The 14,648-nt window shown below is 46.0% G+C and overlaps 1 protein-coding gene across 2 annotated transcripts in view; it reads left to right on the top strand.

Moving 5' to 3' along the window:
* adck1 (aarF domain containing kinase 1) overlaps nt 1–11,441 on the top strand; it is a 79,185-nt gene extending 67,744 nt beyond the window's left edge. For both annotated transcript variants that reach the window (XM_052085763.1, XM_052085762.1), the window contains 2 exons: nt 9,907–10,100; nt 10,742–11,441. In XM_052085763.1, the coding sequence (XP_051941723.1) occupies nt 9,907–10,100; nt 10,742–10,901 (354 nt within the window). In that variant the 3' untranslated portion in view covers nt 10,902–11,441. The remainder of the gene's footprint in view (nt 1–9,906; nt 10,101–10,741) is intronic.
* Nucleotides 11,442–14,648: the final 3,207 nt, after the last annotated feature.

Here is a 14,648-nt window from a genome sequence, read left to right as displayed (position 1 = left end):
TGGCAGGGAATGCTTGTTTACTCAACTGCAGCGATGACCAGGCGTAAGTTGAAGGCCTTTATTTAATGCATGTTTATAATGCCAATAAGTCATGTTTGACAGTTTATTAGCTGAAATCTGTGGAGAAGAGTCTCTAAATCACAAATTGGTGACAAATTGTGAAAAAGTGCATAATCTAAATCAGGGGTGTCCAAACTTTTTGCCAAGGGGGCCAGATTTTATGTGGTAAAATGTCGGGGGGCTGACCTTGGCTGACATTCTTTACATTGAACAACAATATTGTTCAACAAATTTTAGTAAGCCAGTCTGTTTCACATTTCCATTTTTATTTTAATTTCAACAATCTTAAGAATTTCTTTTGGTTCATTTGAAACGGGTATATCACATGCAACTGCTTATTCACTTGACTTTTTCTTAAACAGAAGTCTCCTGAGTGCAAATTGATTGATTTGAAACATAAAATGTATCACCATGACTTTTCAATAGTCACAAAAACTTTGACTCGAACAACAGGGAAATGAACAAGCAATAAACATATCCACAACTGCAAGGATCATTTGAAATATGACATATCAGTCAATATAAACACGGAGTGATGTCTTGTTTGTCACGATCTGCCCGAAGCGATAATGATCGCTCCGTGCAGAACGAGAAAAATAAAGAATTGGATCCCCGGAAAACAGACAACGAAAGAATTTTCTCAAAGCAAAGAGTGTCTTTAATGACAAAAACAGAAAGAGCCCGACAGGGAAAAAACGGAAACACAAAACGCTGGTCAAATAAGGACCAGGGAAGAAATAAGGAAACAACTGAAAACGCTCGCTGAAAAACAAAGTGCGAGGAACTACTGATTAGGCAATATCGAAGTATTCAATTTAGTGACTAACGCTAATGGCAAGAGTAAAGGCCGCAAGGCAAGAAGGCAACGAGTAATCTACAAATAGAGGAATTAGCACGAGAGATCAATGGCACGGTGAGGAATTCTCCGGCAGTGGGAGAACTGCCGGAGTCTCATTAATATAGGAGGGTAATCAGCCCGAAATTACGGACAGGTGCACAGATGGCGGGGGAGAAAACCCGCCACCTGCTGGCGGACACGCGACGTGACAGTACCCCCCCCTCAATGGACGCCTCCCGGCGGACTACCCGGCTTGGATGGATGTGCAGCGTGGAAGTCGCGCAAAAGGGACGGATCAAGGATCCAGGAGCGAGGCACCCACTGCCGCTCCTCAGGCCCGTAGCCCTCCCAGTCGACCAGATACTGGAACCCCTTTCCCCTGCGCCGAGAGTCCAGGATGGCACGAACCGTGTACACCGGGTCACCGTCGACGACCCGCGGAGGGGGCGGCGGCGTGGGAGGAGGAGCCAAGTCACTGGAAGACACGGGTTTGAGTAGGGAGACGTGGAAGACGGGGTGAACCTTCATGGTGGGTGGCAGCCGGAGCCTGACTGCAGATGGACTGATGACGGCCTCGACCTCGAACGGTCCAGTAAATCGGGGTCCCAGTTTCGCAGACGTGCCGGCCAGCCGAAGATCCCTAGTCGCCAACCACACCTTCTGTCCTACCACGTATGAAGGAGCCGGGCGCCGGCGACGATCCGCGATCCGCTGGTTCCTGGCCGCCGTGCGGGACAACGCAGCCCGGGCCTCCTTCCACACGCGATGGGCCCGCTTGAGGTGGTGCTGCACAGAGGGGACCTCCACCTGCCCCTCCTGGGACGGGAACAGCGGCGGCTGGTACCCGTAGGCGGCCATGAAGGGGGACCTACCAGTGGCAGAAGAGACGAGGGTGTTGTGCGCGTACTCCACCCAGGGTAAGTGGTCGACCCAGGATGAGGGACGGTGAAGGCACACACAGCGGAGGGCCGCCCCCAGATCCTGGTTGGCACGCTCGGCTTGTCCATTGGACTGGGGGTGGTACCCCGAGGTCAGACTGGCCGTGGCCCCGAGGGACCGGCAGAACTGCTTCCAGACGCGGGATACGAACTGGGGCCCCCGGTCCGAGACAATGTCCAGTGGAATGCCGTGGAGACGGAAGACGTGTTCGACAAGGAGGTCGGCGGTCTCCAGCGCCGACGGCAACCTGGACAAAGGAACAAAATGAGCCACCTTGGAGAAGCGGTCCACGATCGTGAGTACGACAGTTCGACCCCGGGAAGGCGGGAGACCCGTGACGAAGTCCAGGGCGATGTGGGACCACGGGCGAGGAGGAATGGGCAACGGCTGGAGCAGTCCCGCCGGCGGCTGATGGGACGACTTGCCGCAGGCGCAGGAGGTGCAGGCCTTGATGAACTCCGTCACGTCGTTGCGGAGCTCCGGCCACCAGAAACGCTGGGCGACGAGTTGCACAGTCCGGTTCACCCCGGGATGACACGCCACCTTGGACCCATGTCCCCACTGCAGAACTTCAGATCGTAAGGGAGGAGGTACGAATAGCCTCCCTGCTGGGCACTCCGTCGGCACCTGAACCCCCTCCAGGGCTGCCTGGATCCGCTGCTCAACCTCCCACTGGACGGCCCCCACGACGCACCGGGTCGGGAGGATGGTCTCCGGGGATCGATCCCTCCCCGCAGGCTCGTGGAGACGGGAGAGGGCGTCGGGCTTGGTGTTCTTAGACCCGGGAGAGTAGGTGAGGATGAAGTCGAACCTGGTAAGGAAGAGGGCCCACCGGGCCTGACGGGCGTTCAGTCTTTTGGCGGAGCGGAGGTAGGCGAGGTTCTTATGATCCGTGTAGACCGTAAAGGGTTCCTTTGCCCCCTCGAGCCAGTGCCGCCACTCCTGCAAGGCGGTCACAACTGCCAACAGTTCACGGTTGCCCACGTCGTAATTGGACTCAGCGGCACTGAGTCGACGGGAGAAGAAGGCGCAGGGGTGCAACTTCTGGTCGACCGGAGAGCGCTGGGACAGCACAGCCCCCACCCCCGAATCCGAGGCGTCCACCTCCACGATAAAGGGGAGATCAGGATCAGGGTGCTGTAGTACGGGGGGACTGGTGAACGCCGCCTTCAGGTTTGCGAACGCCGCATCCGCGGTCGGATCCCACTTAAATGGGGTTTTAATGGACGTAAGGCGGGTTAAGGGGAGCGCCTTCTGACTATAACCGCGGATGAAGCGTCGGTAGAAGTTGGCGAACCCCAGAAAGCGCTGCAGTTCCTTGCGATTGGCTGGAACCGGCCAGTTAGTGACTGCACGCGTCTTAATGGGGTCCGCCCTTAACCTGCCCTGTTCAATAATGAACCCTAGGAAGGAGATGACGGGGACATGGAATTCACACTTTTCTGCCTTGACGAAGAGCCGGTTCTCCAGTAGACGTTGTAGCACCAGCCTAACGTGTTGCTGGTGCTCGTGTAATGACTGGGAAAAAATTAAAATATCGTCAAGGTAAACGAAACAAAAGATGTTTATCATGTCCCTTAGCACATCATTGATTAGATTTTGAAAAACGGCAGGGGCGTTGGTGAGCCCAAAAGGCATAACCAGGTATTCAAAATGACCCAGAGGGGTCTTAAAAGCCGTCTTCCACTCGTCACCCTCCCGGATGCGAACCAAGTGGTAAGCGCTGCGCAAGTCTAATTTGGAGAAAATGGTGGCTGACTGTAATGGGGCGAAGGCGGAGTCCAGCAAGGGTAGCGGGTATCTATTCTTAATTGTTATCTCGTTTAATCCCCGATAGTCTACGCAGGGTCGCAGGGTCTTGTCTTTCTTCCCTACGAAGAAAAAACCCGCCCCTAACGGTGAACGCGATGGTCTAATAAGACCTGCGGCGAGCGAGCTGTTGATGTACTCCGTCAATGCCTCGCGCTCGGGTTGGGACACCTGATACAGCCGCGAGGTCGGCAACGGAGCGCCCGCCTGCAGGTCTATAGCACAATCGTAGGGGCGGTGTGGAGGCAAAGAGTGGGCACGATCCTCGCTGAACACCTCCTTTAGATCCCGATAGCAATCCGGCACTCCGTCAAGGCAGATCTCCTCGGGGGGCGTGACACGTTCATGCTTCCCGACGGCCGATTGTAGACAGTGCTGGTAACAATATGGGCTCCAGCTGTCTATCGCTGGGCGCGCCCAGGAAATCACGGGATTGTGCGTCTTCAGCCAGGGTAACCCGAGAACGATCGGGGCATTGCGAGACTGCATTAGGTAAAAACGGCGATGTTCGACATGGTTGCCGGACAGTAGAAGTTTCAACGGCTCCGTCCTATGCGTAACTACCGCCAGGAGGCGCCCATCAAGATCACAAACCCGCTTCCTATCTATCAACCTCTCCACGGAACAACCCAGCTCGGATGCGAGATCGGTGTCCATTATACAGTCATCTGCCCCCGAGTCTACCAGAGCCCGAACCCGCCATGACCGGGACCCCGTTAATATCTCCCCCTCGAGTTCGAGTCTGTTGGGGTGTCCAGGCCGCGAGTCGACTCGCCTAGACTCGAAGGGGGGCGCGCGCGGTCGTGACTCACAGTACTCCTGGTGGGCAGGGGGTGACGACCCCGGATGGCTGGTTGAGGCGTGAGGAGATGGTGGAACGCCGTCAGTCGTCGCTCGGTCGCTGAAACGACGCTTTCTTTCCTCCGCACCAGCGTCCCTGCCTCCCAGCTGCACCTGTTCCTCCGTGGGTGTTCGTCGGAACTGGGACCGATCACCTCCACGCTCCCGGCTTCGCTCCCTCAGGCGATTGTCCATGAGGAGGGAGAGGTCGATTAATTCCTCCAGGTTGGTGCTGTGGTCGCGGGTCGCCAGCTCGTCCTTGAGTTGAGGGTTTAGCCCGCGGCGAAACAGGCCACACAGCGCCCGATCACCGTATCCACTCTGGGCGGCCAGGATCCGGAACTCGATGGAGTAATCCGCTACCGATCGCTCTCCCTGGTGGAGGGCGAGTAGCCGGCCCTCTGCCTCTCTGCCTCGCACGGGATGATGGAACACCCGGCGGAACGCAGCCACGAAGTCGGGGAACGAAGTACGGAGATTCGGCTTAGCGTCACTGGTCGCAATCGCCCACGATGCCGCCGGACCTGTTAACAGACTCATGACATAAGCCACCTTGGCGGCGTCATTAGCATAGGCAGAAGGCTGTAGGTCGAATATGAGAGAGCACAGGTGGAGGAAGTGTCCACACTGCCCGTGCTCGCCCCCGTAGCGAGGGGGGTGTGGAAGCGATGGCTCCCTCGTCATAATGGGATATGAGGAGGGCGCTTCGGGAATAATAGAACGAACCCCGGGGGGAGATGGTCTCCGCTCTTCCACCCGGACCAACCGAGGTTCTAAATCATCGGACCGATGAGCCAGCATGGAGACTGCGCCACGGAGTTCCCTAATGGCTTGGCCCTGCTGACTCATCTGTTGCTCTTGTCGGGAAAGAGCGGACAAAATCTTTTCGATGTCTGCGGGATCCATGGTGGCCGGAGAATTCTGTCACGATCTGCCCGAAGCGATAATGATCGCTCCGTGCAGAACGAGAAAAATAAAGAATTGGATCCCCGGAAAACAGACAACGAAAGAATTTTCTCAAAGCAAAGAGTGTCTTTAATGACAAAAACAGAAAGAGCCCGACAGGGAAAAAACGGAAACACAAAACGCTGGTCAAATAAGGACCAGGGAAGAAATAAGGAAACAACTGAAAACGCTCGCTGAAAAACAAAGTGCGAGGAACTACTGATTAGGCAATATCGAAGTATTCAATTTAGTGACTAACGCTAATGGCAAGAGTAAAGGCCGCAAGGCAAGAAGGCAACGAGTAATCTACAAATAGAGGAATTAGCACGAGAGATCAATGGCACGGTGAGGAATTCTCCGGCAGTGGGAGAACTGCCGGAGTCTCATTAATATAGGAGGGTAATCAGCCCGAAATTACGGACAGGTGCACAGATGGCGGGGGAGAAAACCCGCCACCTGCTGGCGGACACGCGACGTGACATTGTTAACTCGTGAGTGGTGCCCTCTAGTGTCTAAATGCTATTACTCATTTAGTGAATGCTATTACTCATTGAGCCACTAGAGAGAAGCAGTACTCTATGAAACATCACTCACCAGTCTAAGAGACCTCAGTCAACGTGTTCCATTGCGCCCAAACTGCGGGCCAGACGGCACTGATTTTATGACAGGGGCCGAGGGCCGGATGAAGTTCGACCGCGGGCCGGATTTGGCCCCCGGGCCGGACTTTGGACATGCCTGATCTAAATGATTCATCCATCCATTTTCCAATCCACTTACCCTGACAGGGGTCGTGGGGCATGCTGGAGACTATGTCAGCCGAATTCGAGCAGAAGGCGGGTACACCCTGAACCGGTTGCCAACCGATCGCAGGGCACACACAGACGAACAACCATCCGTGCTCACACGCACACCTTGAGACAATTTAGAGCCCTCTTCCTCAACTGGCGGACCGCGATCCACGACCGGACCGCCGACCTCCTCTGTCCGGACCGCCGACCTCCTCTGTCCGGGCCTCCTCTGTCCGGACCCTCGGCAAATTGTATAAAATAATAAATTATAAAGTGATTTTTACGTTATACATTTTCTATTTTTGGACTATAATCGGCGCATTACCGCGATCGCTTGTTAAAATTATCCGTTGTATTATTTGCGTGCACGAACAGATGTATTGCAGAGGACGCAGCAGCGCGACTCTGTGTGTGTATAATGTTTGACGAACTGGAGACGGGGGCATGTCGGCGATAACGATGCGCTGATTGGCTCCTCTGAACTTAAGGTGTGCCCATACATCAGCGTCACGCATTCAAAATGGATGATTGTGTCAGGAAACAGACGCATGCGCGACGCCACAGTGTTCTCACAGCTTCAGCACAGGAGAGCCACACACAGACAATTAGACAAGACAAATCGCGGGACGTTTCGATTGTGTGCAGTTTTGCTCCCGTCTACCCGGGGATCTTTGCAGCTGTTTAACAGCAGAACACCGCAACATGTTAAATGAACATCCCAATGGCGGCCTCAAATAATATTTGCATGCCTCAGACATTGCATTCACCTTTAGTGGAAGAACAGCACTGCACATTCCTGTGCTCCCTTGTGTCAGTATTTAAAATGGTTCTTAACTCCTCTTCTGATATATTTTTTAATGATTTCAGAGGGGATGTGAAAATGGGAATTGTACAAATGAAAATAATATTTTTGTTTTCATTTTTAGTATTTATTTTGGTAAAATGAGTATTTTGTTTTGCTTTTGTTAAATTAAGGGAAAAAAGACAACTACTGTTTAACAAAGTTAAAGTAAAAAATGTCTTATTTCCCTAAAAGGGCTATTTCTATTATTAAGCAGGCACAACTTAACAAAATAAAAGAGTTCCTCTACCTCAACACAATACCTCTCATTATTTACTGTGTACTGGCAAAGTGAATAATTATTATTTTCATGCACCCCATTATTGGTTGGTTGTGAGGAGTGTTGATTTGTATAAGCTTGGCTAGACCATACTAAATGTCCCATGACCACCGTGCATGGGACTGGACCTTGGTCTTATAAAAAAAAAAAAAGTGGACCGACAGCATTTCTAGTTGAGGACCACTGATTTAGAGTGTTAACCTGCCATGCATGTTTTGAGAATGTGGGAGGAAACCGGAGTACCCGGAGAAAACCCACCGAAGCACAGGGAGAACATGCGATCTCCACACAATAAGGCTGAAGCCGGAATCGAACCCTGCACCTTGACACTGTGAGGCTAACGCGCGAACCAGTCAACCACCGATGTATTATTAATCTTACATATTGTGAAATGAATATGAATTATTAGCCTGTAGTATCTATGACAGTAATTAATAACCAGGGTGTCATCAACAAAAGAATAGATAATTGAAACACGTCAGCAACAACTTTCATTACTATGTCAGTCAGCCGCTGTGTCGTGCTTTTGTCGTCACGTCACGGAGCTCAGTTGAGTTGAGCAGGCTCCAGAAATCCTACTTTATTCTGTTTTGAAGTGAGACAATGTAGCACTCTCTCTTGGTGCTGCTGTATATTCATTATCCGGTTTAACAAACGTCAAAACGTGAAGCGTTAGATAGTTTGCTGAGCTGGACAAAATACACATTTTTGGATTCACTTTTTTTTGGCCTTTTCAATTGTTCATTATGTGGTCATGTATGTAGTATGGGCTTTGTGTCATATTGTTGATAATGGAAGATATTGTGTTGTCGAGCTGCGCCATAATGTACAGTATATAGTCGAGATTGTCATTGCCGTTCATCTGCAAACGACAGTCATATTGCAGTTGTCATCGAAGGGCAGATTTGCAGTGTTTACCGGGTTGCACGGTAAAGCATTTAATTTCCTTCAAAGACAGGATGTCTTGTTAGTACCCCCCCTCCCCCCCGACACACAAACACACACACAGTGTGAGCGTGCACTTCACAAACATTTAACAAATGATTTTGTAAATTGGAGCCAAAATGTTCTTACTTCAAGTTATTTGCGATTCCCAGATGTAAAACGAATGATTAAACAGTGAATGTTCAATACCTAAATGCTCTCACACAGGCAAAGGCAAACAATCAAAATGAACACCAGTGTCACAATAAATTATAAGCCATGAAACAACACAGGCAGCAGTGCAAGCTGTTGTATACTTCGCTGCTTGTGTGTTTACTATTTATGAGAACACAGTAAGCAATTTGCGCACCTGTGTTTAATGCAACGGTCTTTAAATGCAATGGCGACGTTCCTAGCAAATAGTTTTGGAGGAAGCAGAGGAGTGGTGTGGACAGCTTGGGCTTTGTTGAAAGGCCAATTTTAGTTGTACACCAAAACGTGTTTTGTTTAAACCGGGAGAGCCCAACCAGTCGACGTCACACTGCTCCCAAGTCAAATGCGAGGTGTATAGGGGAGAAAAAACTGTAGAAAACACAATGCATTTTCTCTTATTGGAGTTGATTTGCCTGTGTTAAGAGTGGTGTCATTGTTGAAGACACACACACATTGTGCCTCCATTAATTTGACTTTCCGTTACTCCGTTTCTTAATGTGCATTTATGTTTTAAAAGATGACGATACAGTGGTACCTCTACTTACGAACGTCTCTTCATATGAAATTTTTAAGTTACGAAACGCCTCAACAGGAAAATATTGCCTCTTGTTACGAAAGAAATTTAAAGAGTTTCCTGAACGCAACATATTTATAGCTGCTCTGCCATTGGCTATTACCGAGCATCTTCCTGTCATCCTATTTGCTAAGAGGGACCTCCACCCAACTTGTCTATGTGTGTAGAATAGATATTTGTCTATGCAGCGTCCTCGTCATTCACCCCACGGGCCATGAGACGTTCCGATAGTTTTACGTAAATGTGAATCACCCAAAAAAAGTGTTCACCAGTCGGACAATCGCTCACGATGCTGATGTTTGCCTTGGACATTTTCGAAGGATTGTTAAAAGCCGACAAAAGCAAATGTTCTCTGATCAGTTCTTTGCAAAACGCCGGACAAAAACCACTTCTGAGAGAGAACATGAACTTCAGAAGGCAGAAAACAACAAGGATGCAGTTAAAAATTATATGACCATCATTTTTATTCTTGATTCTATTCTTTATTTTTTTACATTGTGCACAACTTTCATTTATCGTGCAGTCATTTAATTATAACATCTATTTGTTATGTATTTTTATGAATTTTTATGCGTTAGAAAACATTTCTGTCTGAATTTTAGGGGGATTGGAACTAATTAGGGCATTTAAATGGAAAACTCGTCTCTACAAACAAAATGTTCTTTTGACAAAATTTCTTCCAGAACCAATTAATTTCGTAAGTGCCGGTACCTCTGCACATTATTTTTCAAAGATGATTTCTCAAATGTGTTTGTCCTGTATAATTCTATCTCTGCTGATCTCAGACATGTTTGACCATCTTAGCAAAAACGTTGAGTTTGGATCACGCTAACTATAACTCTCTTTTCCTGTCAGGATGTCGAAATACGGACCAACGCAGCTCTTTACCTGCCCCAAATCAATGACCTGTTGAACAGAATTCCCCGGCAGATGTTGCTGTTATTGAAGACCAATGACCTATTGAGAGGAATTGAAACCACTCTACATACAAGAGCGTCGTCGTCCTCCTTCATCAATATGTCGCGCTGCTGCATACGTGCTTTGGCCAGGTACAAAAAATAAATGAATAAAATAAAGACAAAATCACAGTTAACTAACTTGCAATATTCAGGATCTGGAGGGTCTGTGCCTGTGGATCACTGTGGGCCACATACACCCAGACAGATTTGCTGCCACAGCATTTATCAAAAATGTAATCTACCTAAAGTGTCTCTTTGTTCCGTGGACTTACACTTACACGCGACGGACAAGAGTGGGCCGAGGGAAGAAACTTGTGTCGGGGATTCATACAAGTTTATAGAAATCAACCACACTGTTGGTCTTTATCTGGCAAAATTGAGAACAGCTTGCTCACAGACACAATTTTCGAAATCCATGTTCACCTAACAAATAATGGCATGCTAACGGAAGTGCCTGAGAAGTACGTTTTCTAATCTATGTCCCGCATTAATGTGTACATACAATATTCTGCAACTCATTTGAGCTTCTTAATAATGTGATGTGAATTTATAACCCATCAATTCAACGTAACTTTATTTTTGAGTCGACTGTCCAAGAACAGCTGGAAGAACAGATCCATCACACTCTCGTGAGAAGGAAACAGTTCAGATCATAGATAAATAAATATAAACCTGTGGTTTGATTTAGACTTTTTCTAACGTTGGGTGTTTTTCTCTGCTTTGACTGACAGACATAAAAGGAGTAAGATTGAATCCAGAAGGAGATGTCTGCAAATCACACTGACAGAGTGCTTCCACCTCTGGAGACTCAGTATGTATGAGTTGTTTCTATGGTTGAAGGGTTCTCTGTTGGGACTAAGGGTTTCTAATCTACTAGCATTTTTACCCTGAGACATATTCAAATTCTACAACTTGTAGATGCACACTGAACCTCTATCTGCTTGTCTATTCGTCTCACAAATTACTTGGTAGTGGTTTACAATGTCTATGTTCATGTTGGAAAATGAAGTCAATACTATATCCAGTACTGTAAGTACCGGCACATGATTGGGTATTTGGATCAAACCAACCTTTGGACTATTGATGCGGTGCAATCATATCATACCTCAGGATGCTAAAGTTATGTCCAGTATTTGCTGTAAACTCAAGGCAGTAATTATTTGTTTAACAAACGCGAGTTACTGAGTCAATCATTCCACTAATCACATTCTTCTGGAAAGATCATTAACACACGCACACACACACACACACACACACACACACACACACACACACAATTCTGCTTAATCATAATTTCCTTTTAACATCACATTTTTAATTAGAAGCCATGTATAAATGGTTTGTTATACTGTTTGACATCTGCTCAGGGCTGGGATTTCATGCCAGGCACTGCAGTTACATTATATTTTCACAATAAAACTGTCACTGTAAGCATTTTTGGCAGTGTTATTTTTTTTAAATTGTATCTTCCTGTGCTGCCATTGAAGAGGACACAAATGTAATCCCGTTATGTGCTGAGATAAAATTACCCAAATTAGAAATGAAAACATCCTGGTATATTTCAAAATGGCACTTCTTTCAAAGAGGCAGTCAGAAATGTTTCCTGAATTGGTGTCTTACCTACCATGAATATGTTTGCATGCGATTCATATTTATGTTAAATTTCAGATTTTAAAACCTTTGGAAAACCATTTACATGCGTGAATGAAGAGTTACCTGGTGCATTTGAATAACCACATTTAAGCGGCAACTCACGGACATCGTAATGCAAATAGACCTAATTTCCGCCTGTTAATTTTTATATTTTATTTTATTTTATCTGATGTTCATGTCAGCCACCACCGTAATAAAGCAATCGTTTTATATATATATATATATATATATATATATATATATATATATATATATATATATATATATATATACAGTATATATATATATATTTCCAAATTTGGGCTTTTGAGGTTCGCCATGATTATTTACCTCTGCTTGTGTATTTCGTCCGTGTTGCATGTCGTTTTTGGGGGGCGTTTTTTTTATATATATATATTTCCAAAATTGGGCTTTTGAGCTGTGTCACTGAGCTTCGCCATGATTATTTACCCCTGCTCGTGTATTTCGTCCGTGTTGCACGTCAGACGTGCGGACTTATACACTCCACATGTTTATGTGTTTCTGTATACAAACACAGTCTTGTTCACAGTAGAGACACAAAATAACGTGAAAACACCTTGGAGAAGTAAATGTATTCCAAGTTCGGCAGGGATGATGAGCATAAAATTACTTCCTGAACTCAAAGACCAAGATTCCATGCGGACAGAGCAAGAGCATGCGCAAAACGTTAACCAAGGCTTCAGTCGATTATATTATTTGCGCATGTTTACATGGGCTTTAAGAACCAGAAAAATGCCAATATTATTTGTTTTGTTTTTTTAATTATTGAATGCTTGCAAATTTAATCTATAAGAACAAACTGTATGCATGCTGTTGTCAAAGTTGCTGTGGTGATTATTTTACATCTTACCATATTAAACACTCAGAAACAGAGTTTTGTCTTTGTCATTTTATTCAATACATGGAAGAAGAGAAGAATAGATCAGGGTGCACAATATAAGACCTTGCTCAATATGATATGAATTAATAGACTAATCAAGTGGATCGAGAGTAGATTAAAAGTGATAAATTATGAGAGATATTGTAGTTTGAGCAAATTGGAACTTGACTAAGCATTGTGGCATCACAGAAGGATGCGTAGAGGATGTTACCTCCCATTTCAGAAGCCTGTGCCGCACACAAAATGGCAGACAATCCAGAGACTACATTTCCCAGCCTTCCTCTTAACCCCAACAAGTGTGGCTTCCTTCCTGCATATGGAAGAAAAGAATAAAGAAGCAGAAGGAGAGTGAAGTTAGAAGAGGAAGCAAAAGGACTGGAAGAGAAGCGCACGCAACGTGGAGGAAAGTTGTTTTTGAATTTTGAGAACAGACTGGAGTTGGAACTTTAGAGCATTTTTTTAAACCTCTTTTGAAACATTCATGCACTTTGTAAAAGAAAATAATAATAATTTAGATTTTGCTGATACTTCGACCTGAGGAGACTCCTTTTGCCCATCTCTCACACACATACACACACACAGAGGATAAGTATTGTGTAAAAGTTTTTATTTTTCACAAAGGGTTCAGTGAACGTGCATATGAACTGGTTGGGTTCAGTACCTCTTAGAAGGTTAAGAACCACAGATCTAGAGTGTGTAGACTTTTGTCTGGCACTTTCTGAAGTTTTGTGATATTTACATTTACATGACAGATACAAGAAAATGTGAGTGCAGTAATAAATAAATCAACAATAATAAATTGTCATTTTAAGTTTATTGACATACTGTATTTTAATCTCAATATCAGAACAATTCAGACATCGAAAATATGATGCGAATGTGTTTTAACTAATTTCCGTCCATTCTCACAAGTCACCGTTCCAGTTTTACATGCTCTAATTCCTTAAACAGAAACCGCCAATCTCTCACATACACACTCACTTGTCAAGCTGCTGATAATGTCCTTCTCTCTGAGTCTCATCCTGGTGAAGTGCAAGAATGCAAATATATCCAAGAGAACGAAGGTTGTTTTTTTTTACCCAAACGGTGGACTTGCAATGAGTCTAACAGGATATTTCCTGAGCTTATTTGCAATGCCGCATCAGGTGAGTTGAAATTAGAATGTATTTGTCGCGCAGAGCTTCCAGCAAGCTGTTCTGCAGCTATGCCATTTATTTGACCAGGATTGGCCAAAGCAAATATCCATAGTTGTTGCATGGTAACAAAATGTATATTTCAAATACCGTACAACCTTAAAAATAAAAGTGATAAACAGTTTATGGTGACCCGCGACCCTAGTGAGGATCAAGCGGTACGGAAGATGAATGAATGAATGAGTTTATGGTGTTGCACGATATGCGAGTGGCTCGTACATCCACCTCAAAGTCCCGAGGTTGAGGGTTTGAGAAATTTCATGCACCAATAATGATAATCTGTAACCTGATAACATGATAGGTTGTCCACCCTAGTAACTGCTGTCCCTGAAAGGGTTAAGTCATGCACCCATGTAATAAAGATTTTTTTATTCAGCCATTAAAAGTAGACTTGGTAAAACACACACACACACACACACACTGTTTGTCACATATTAAAACTGGATGCCTTGACAGTGGAATATTATTCAAATGATATTTGCAAATATCTTTCGCTGACCCCATCTTATGCCTCTAATTTTTTTTTAATCATTATTTCTAAACTTGTCATGGTGTGCCAAAACGGGCAAATCAGACACTTTTTTGAGAGAAGGGGCATGACTGAATGATATGGCACACCATGCACACGAGCCCTCGTGTGCGCTCAGTCTGACAGTTCCAGATGCAGCACAAAGCCCCGTCAAGCTGATAGTTTTCTTGGGCAGATTACAGAACTCTGGTTTGCAAGAAAAAAAAGAAGTACCGTATTTTCACGACTATTCGACGCATCGTACTAATGGCCGCAGTCTCAGTAATGCGTGACATTTCTGTATTTTACACATACACAGGACGCATCGTACGAATGGGCGCAGTTTTACAGTGGTAAAACATACGCCAGCTTAAACATACGGC

Source organism: Hippocampus zosterae, chromosome 14 (genome assembly GCF_025434085.1).
Source record: "Hippocampus zosterae strain Florida chromosome 14, ASM2543408v3, whole genome shotgun sequence".
Lineage (NCBI taxonomy): Eukaryota > Metazoa > Chordata > Actinopteri > Syngnathiformes > Syngnathidae > Hippocampus > Hippocampus zosterae.
Note: the sequence above shows the minus strand (reverse complement) of the source record. Positions and strands in the feature narration are given on the sequence as shown.